This window comes from Frankliniella occidentalis, unplaced genomic scaffold, assembly GCF_000697945.3.
Source record: "Frankliniella occidentalis isolate FOCC.00 unplaced genomic scaffold, Focc_3.1 Scaffold504, whole genome shotgun sequence".
NCBI lineage: Eukaryota > Metazoa > Arthropoda > Insecta > Thysanoptera > Thripidae > Frankliniella > Frankliniella occidentalis.
Genome location: NW_026267622.1, coordinates 76,391 through 83,915, shown reverse-complemented (window position 1 = coordinate 83,915; position 7,525 = coordinate 76,391). Strand labels below are relative to the sequence as shown.

Genomic DNA, 7,525 nt, shown 5'->3' with positions numbered 1-7,525 from the left:
AGTCGGCTAACGACGGGGCCCTCGCGAGCAGCACGGGTATGCCCCAAACAATCAGCGCCATTTGCAGCGACCCGACGCTGCTGCGCCCGGGAGGCGGGACCGACACGTCCACAGTAAATTCGTCCACAAAATTTTCGCGGTGTGAAAACACGTCCACAAGTTTACATCCAATGGTTTGGACGTAAATTAACCGATGCGTTCGTTATCTCCACAGTGTGGATGTACTTACGAGCCGTGTGATGCTTGTGAAATTAGCTCCACAAAATCTGTTGCTATTTGTCTCCTTTCATTTACATCCACAAGGATGACGTTCTGCCCTTACTCTGAAAATCCACCAGTACGACAGTTGCAAGAGCGGGACAAGGGTTCTACACACCCAAGTGTAGGTCAAGCTTGTCCTACTCTGAAAACTCTAGAAATACGCTCTATCCGTAGACAATGGTGTTTTTCATTCACTGATAAACCAAAATTGTACAACTCTTTAACACTTGCAAGAGCACAGGCACAACAACTCTGTTGCACACTTACTAGTGTTGAACAGTTTGAACACTTAGTTTATCAGTGTAGAGGGGAAACAGGCATACGCGCATGCGTTTATTCTTTGGTTCGTTTGATCATTCCTGAGGATGTGAATCAGAACGGCGACAGTTAGCGCCAGATTTTGTGGAGGTATTTTCACCAATCTCAAACGGACCGTAAAGTACATCCACGCTGTGGACGTAATAATCGCAGACGTTCATTTACGTCCAAATAATTGGACGTATTTTCGCAAAGCGCTTCATTTACGTCCAAACTGTTGTGGACGTATTTACCGTGGACATGTCGGGTTGCCCCCGCGCCCGGCGCCTCATGCCGAGAAAGGGGGAGGGAGCGCCTATCACAATGACGCCACTTACGCCGCAGTGACACATCCGCTATGAGAAATAAGACTCATTCAACCACGTGTTTGATACAGAAGTCAACCAAAATGAGGTATTTTATTGGTATAAAGAAGACCAGGAAGAACAAGCCAGAACATAACAAGCCTTCAATTGTTTTTCGGAAATCGTCTGCTAAAACAATTGCAAAGCAGTCTATTTCCGAAAAACAGTTGAAGGCTTGTTATGTTCTGGCTTGTTCTTCCTGATCTTCTTTATACCAATAAAATACCTCATTGACGCCCGCTTTTACCGCAGTTGTGTTGTACGCAGTTGGCGTGAGGATAGATTGCCCACTCCATTGAAGGCGTCAGACAATGATAGGCAATCCAGGCCGACACACGGTTCAGTAACTATGATAGCAGCAGGAGTTTTTACAGGTGCCTGCAGCGTTAATTTGTAATTGTAGTGAGGCCGCAAGTACGGGGTGGAAACTTTTCCGCCGATCGGTGCGGCATACGCATGGTCCAGCAGAGCGCGTGTAACTGTCTGGTGTGACCACATCGGTGTGGTCACGCAGGCCGTCACTGAGCCAGTAAAGCGACAGTCCTGGTGGTGCAGCGCGGCACCATAAGCTAGCCAGGGGGGAGGTTGCCTCGACCTTGGCGCCAGCGCCGCGCGCCAGCCCGGCGCTCCCGTACCACGCAGCGACGCCCACGGGCCAACTCCAGCCGGCAGAGCCATGGCAGAGGCCCCCCTGCTCTGCCCCTGGGGGGGAACCAGGTCAGCGCCCCCCCCCTTCCCCCTTGCGAGCGTGGGCGTCGCGGAATCAAGTGCAATCATCGGCGCCGCAGCCGCAGCCGCGGGGGAAAGGGCCACGGCGAGGGTCGAGGGTCGCGGGCGGCGGATCAGGTCGATCATCGGGTCCAAAGCTTGCGGCGCCGCGTCCAACCAAGGCCGAGCGGCATGCACCGCGGAGGCAGCGGAGGGCGCCCACGCCGCTCGATAAGTTCCACGTCAATCACCTCGATCCTCGGCGAGCCACCTGCCCCGCGAGCAAACAGCACGCCCGCCCCGCCCCGCCCCGCCGGCCCCGCCGCGGGCCATACAGCGCCAAACGGTTGCGTCACAGAGCCCCGCGCCCGCTGACCTGATCGCAAATTGGGAGCGACATTCGCGCGACTGCGAAACTGAGCCTCCCCGTCTCGGGCGGGCCGGGCCACGGCGGCGAGGCCGTGCCGTTCCCAGGGCTTCATTAGACGCCGGACCAGATCGCAATCCGCGCCCCGGGAGGCCGCCACAACACCCGGCCGCGGGAGAGCACGTCCACCACGTCATCGTGGCGCTGCACCGGTGCAGGAGGACGCCGTCGAGTCCGCGTCGTGCATTGCAAGGGTTCCTGGAGGGCGGTGACGACGACCCGCTGGCAAAAGTCTTAGAAAGTCTGCAGGGGGCGTCGACATGATGATGGCCGTGACGATGGCGAGCGGCCAGAGTGTCGCCCGGCCGCGGCCACCAGAGCGCGCCGCGCCGCGTCGCTGCAGGATGCAAACCCACAGATAACGATCTCATATCGTAAGCAATTATGTCCGGCGGGGCGAACGGGGCGCGGCGGCGGCGCGGCGCGCACTCGAGCGGACACACACCAACACACACCTGCATTGGACGGAGGGTCCAAAACCCCTCTTCTACCTTTCCCACTTCCCGTCGGGGTGGTGGTGGGCGGCGTCGAGGGTCATCACCCAGACGCACGCACCCAGAGCGCGGACGCACGCGAGCGCCCAGAGCGCGGCGTCATCCTGGCGCAGTCTTACTGACCCCCCGCAATCTGGCAACAGGGCAGTCCTGGCGGCCCCGGCCAGAGGCCCCGGCCAGAGCGGGGGTGCCTACAGCAGCCTACAGGTGCAACGAGGCCTAATCAAACGGGTTGCGGTGCATGCTGGGTGCGCTGGCGGGGCGGGCCGGGGCCGGGCCCGCGGAGCCCTGGCGCGGCTCTGGCGCGGCCCGCGAGAGAGGGCCCGGCCCGGCCCGGCCCGGCCCGGCCGCTAGCGGTGCTGGGCCCGGGCTTGGCCCAGGCACAGGTTGCACGGAGCCGACTGCAGCAGGAGACCCCGTTCGGTTCGCACCGCGCCAAGCAGCAGCAGCACTGCCAACAAGAGTCGTGCAACGGTCCCCCGTCTCTTCCGCCGACAGGGAGAACATGGCCAGCGTGGTTGGCGGCGTCCTGGCGAGCGTCCTTCCGGTGGGGGAGCCTGGCCCGGGTCGGGCAGAGGGGTGAGGCCGTCAAGCGCGACCAGCCCACCCCGTCCCCACCCCCGCCGCGCCAGCGCAGTGCGCAGTGCCAGGTGCGCCGCCAGTCCTCGCGAGCAGACTGTACCCAGCCCTTGCCGCGCTGCGCCGCGGGGCCGCGCGCTCGTGGTCGGGCTGGGGTCGGAGTGGGGTCGCGGGGTCCTCGCCGATCATCGGCTGCGCTCACCTTTGCGATCCCTCCCCACCACCCCGCCCGCCCCGACGCAACCAGCGTGATGCGGACGGGGGCCGCGAGGCCGTGAGGATGGGCCAGGCACAAGTACTGCTCTTTCCCGCGGGGCGAAACCGGCGCCGCCCTGACAGCCTGACAGGTTAGGCAACCCACTCGAGCCGGCGCCGCCCGGACCTGGACAGCCCTCCACCCCTGCAGGGTTGGCAACGCCGCCGCGCCGCGTTGATCGGCCGTTGCGTCACGCTCCGCTACGCTCCGCTACGCTCCGCCACGCCGCGCCCGTATCGAGTACTATTGTGCGGCGCGAACGGCATCTTCTTCTCCCCGCGGGCCTCGCGAGCCGAGCCGCGGTACGGTCCACCTGGCGGGGGAGGGGGGCGAGAAGGGCGGAGGTGACACGCGCGCTGTTACCGGGGGGGCTCATGGCTCACCACCACCACCGCGCTCTTAGCCCGAAAAACGCTCTCGTCTTTACCGGGAAAACACGCCACGGCCCTTGTATGTGTACGCCGCGGGCGCGGCGCGGCGCCCTGGCCAGGCAGAGAAAGGCGCGAGGCGAGGCCGCTGTCCTTGGGGCGGATGGTTCAGTCCAGTCCAGTCGGACAGAACACAAACGCGCCTGCCCCGCCAGCGCCGCGCCGGCACGCAGCCAGGGCCGACGGGATGCCCCGCGGGCGGGGGCCTCAAACACACGTTACCCTTCTCTCGCGCGCACCTCGAGTCACGTGACCCCGCCGCGCGCCGGGGCGAAGGAGGAAAGCGAGGAAAAGAGGGGAAAATCAAAGCGAGTCGAGCAGCGCAGCGGCCGGCGCCCGCATTGTGCTGCTCGTCACCGCACGGGCCAAGCAGGCTGAGCCGCGGCAGAGCGCGCTGACGCAACGGCCAGGTGCCAGCGCACCGCGCACGGCGGCGGCCGCGCCACACAAGGACAGCCCCGACACGGCGGAAGGAAACCTCTGGACGGGTTGTTTCCAGCTCTCTCGACGAGCGAGTGATGGCGATGGTCAGCCCGCCAGCCCGGCGCGGCGAGCAGGGCGGGGGCGTGTATTGATTGGCTGGGCGGCAGCGGGGGTTAAGCCCTTACGGCGTCTTCGACCCGCTGCCGACCCCGCCAGCCCTCCGTGCTGAGGTGTGTTTGCGCTGCAGTTTCCAGTTCCACATCCTTTCCCAGGCGAGGCCAGCACGGCCCGGCCCTGCCGCCCCCAGAGCAGCGCCTCTGCCACGCCGCCACGCCGCGCCGACCTCCCGGCGAGGTGGACGTATCCGCTCCGGCGCTGGGGGCCCGCAGGCCCGCGTCGCGCCGCCGGGGTGCAAGGTCGCGACGGGGCGGGGCGGGGCGTGGTGGGGAAGGAGGAGGCAGGTGCAAACACACACACGCACGCACACACTGGCGCGCGCGGGCTGCTTTGCGGAGCCGGTACGACGAGCTGATAACCGCTAACCTAAATACGACGGGGCCCCGCCCCACCTCTCTGCCATGCGACCAGACCAGTCCTCCCCGGGTTGCTTCTCGGGGGGTCTCCTCCTCCTCTTCCTCTGCCACGTCCGCCGTTTACACCCGATTCACCTGATTTCCGCGGCTCTGCCGGCCGGGGCGTTTTCTTTCCTCAAATAAGGTCAACGGCGCCTCCTCGGCGGCGGTTAACTTGAACCTGCGGCGAGTCAGCGGGGCCCAGCAGGATGCGGACCACGCATACGCGTCTTTTGTGGCGCGCCGCCGGCCGGCCCCTCGCCGAGCACGTAGCGACTGAGTCACCGCCTTCCAGCGACGTGACGCGTGACGTGACACGGCGTGACGTCACCGCCACGACCCGTGCTCGGCGGTGTGTGCGCGTGGTCCTGGTGGTGCACGGCGCCCCGGCCGAAAGGAGCCGCCGCCCGCACCCCGTCAGAGACGCGGGTCAGCTGGTGCGACCGGATGAATGGGGTGCAGTGTCCACACCAACACTCGGCACACACGACGGGCTGGTTGCCTTCGGCCTACAGTTATCACGACCAGCGGTACAGATTCGGCGATAACGACTAATCTGGGGTATCGCAGCGGCGATAAGCTTGCGAATCTATCTTTGAACTCGCACACTTCCCCTTTGAGGCGCCGCCTGGCACGGAGGTTAAAAGCCGGAAGAGGACAGGAGAGGGTTCGCCGGGCGCCCCGGGTAGCGTCCGGGCCCTGTAGGACACTCCGCGTCCGCCACGCCTTGTCACCCCGGCGCCGGCGGCGATGAGTCGGTGACTGACTTTCCTTCCTCAAACGATAAGGGCCCTGCTAAACTAGTGGGGCATTAGTTTCCGCAAGGAAACGGTTCCTCGATTCCTCGTTGCTCTTTCTCTCCTACGCATCCCCGCGGAGGATTGCACTCTCGGCAGCTCTAGCGAGCGGCCTGGGTAGCCGCCCGACCCAGTCCAGGACCTCCCCAGCCCAGGCCCGCAGCCCTCTGGCGCCAGCCCCGGCCGCAGCCTGGCGCCTGGCGCCGCCCCTTGCCTCCCGACGCGGGTCCTGGCGCTGGGCTCCACCCAGGACGCTGCCGTGGACGTCTTTGAGAGCCCCTTCGCGGGCCTCGGCTTCAAAAGGTGCGGCAGCAGAGGGTTAGGTTTTGAGGCGGACGGTACTCGTTGTACTCGAGGCTCCGGGCCCGGAGCCGCTGCTGGAGCTGGAGTGGCGGGGGAGGAGGCGGGAGGCGGGGGGAGCGCTCCGGGCCGGTGTCAGGGCGGGGTGGGGAAAGAGGAGGGGCTCGGTGCCCGGTCGAGACCCGGCCGTCGGCCAGGCCGGCAAACTGCCTACCAGGAGAACCAACTGGAGGTTTTCAGGATTCACTTCCTGAATGAGAAAGTTGAAAAGAGATCCCAAACTGTGTGTGGTCTTCCCTCTTTGCGATGAACCAAAGATGAACAAGTCGCTGAAGACCAAGGGGCGCAGACCCTCTGTGACAACGAGCGGTCTTTGATCAGGACAACCCCTGATGTACGGTCATCACATGACTCACCTTGCCTGATGCCTTCTTGTAGCGGACAGTGGCCTGCTTGACGAGGTCCTTGACGAGGATGTCGCCGTCGCCGCATGGCACGACGACGCGCACCGGCCCGAAGCACACCGTCACTTTCATCGTGGTATTCCTCGCATTGGCTTGAGTCTTGAAACTGAATCACTTCACCACTTATTCCTTTATCGCCATACAACGAATGATTATTTCAAATCACAAAAATCACTGCACACAGACACAAAAATAAAAATTACACACGACACTAATCGTCGTCACACGCGGGTTGTGCATCGAAGGCCCGCTGAGTCACTAACACACTGCAGCCCGACAACAACGAAAGCGCGAACAAGTCGAGCACAACAAGTCGTATGTATCGCGGTGCGAGTCCGCGGTGCGCGCAGGCATGTTGCCGCGTCGAGCACGGCGTGCACACTGAAACTGAAACACGAACAGCGCCGGCAGGCAGGCAGGCAGGCAGCACTCCGGCCGCGCCGGGCAGGCGCGGTGCGGGACAGCCAAGCGATGGCCGACAGGCAAGCCAGCTGCAGCAGCGGCCGCCCCCCACCAGCCGGTCGGCATAGTCGCTTCACCTCAAGTTGAGCTCTCCTCCAGTTCCTCCAGCTGCCGCTCCGTTCTCCAGCGGCCCGGCCGGCCAGAGGCTCCAGGTGCAGCGCCTGCTCCAGCGGCCAGCTCGACCAGCTGCAGGGCACCTCCCAGGCCGGCGGCCGCCGCCAACGGACACCCGAACCTGATCCTGCGGTACTGATTTGAACCCATGTGCCAGGGTAGTGGAGGGAATATGACAATAAAGGCATTCAAAGTGTCCAGGCATTCCAGTCCTTACGCTATTGGTCTCCTCTGCAGCAACTCGCAGCGACTGTTCAAAATTTCGTGCGTAAAATATCGGCTGTAATGTTATTTTAGTTGACACTTCTTCTTTCGGGGCAAAAGGGGTTTAGAATTAGTCACGTGACCACATGTGTGCAAAACATGGATAAGCAGGAGGCTGGAGGCTCCAGCGACATCTCTCGGCCGCGCTCCTTCTCCCTAATGTCTCTCGCTGCAAGGAGTATAGGCTACCCGCCAGGAGCCACAGCGCCACAGTGAGTAGTGCTTTCCAGTCGGGTGGCAAGAGAGGAGCACATAAGTATACATTTAAATTTTCTATTTAGAATAATTTCATGAGAAAATAACAAAATGGCTGA

At 63.0% G+C, this 7,525-nt stretch overlaps 1 protein-coding gene across 1 annotated transcript in view; it reads right to left on the bottom strand.

The window, feature by feature from the left end:
• Nucleotides 1–6,779, bottom strand: part of LOC113207123 (partitioning defective 3 homolog) — a 47,781-nt gene extending 41,002 nt beyond the window's left edge. The window contains exon 1 of the mRNA XM_052275068.1: nucleotides 6,324–6,779. Within this exon, the coding sequence (XP_052131028.1) occupies nucleotides 6,324–6,443 (120 nt within the window). The 5' untranslated portion in view covers nucleotides 6,444–6,779. The remainder of the gene's footprint in view (nucleotides 1–6,323) is intronic.
• Nucleotides 6,780–7,525: the final 746 nt, after the last annotated feature.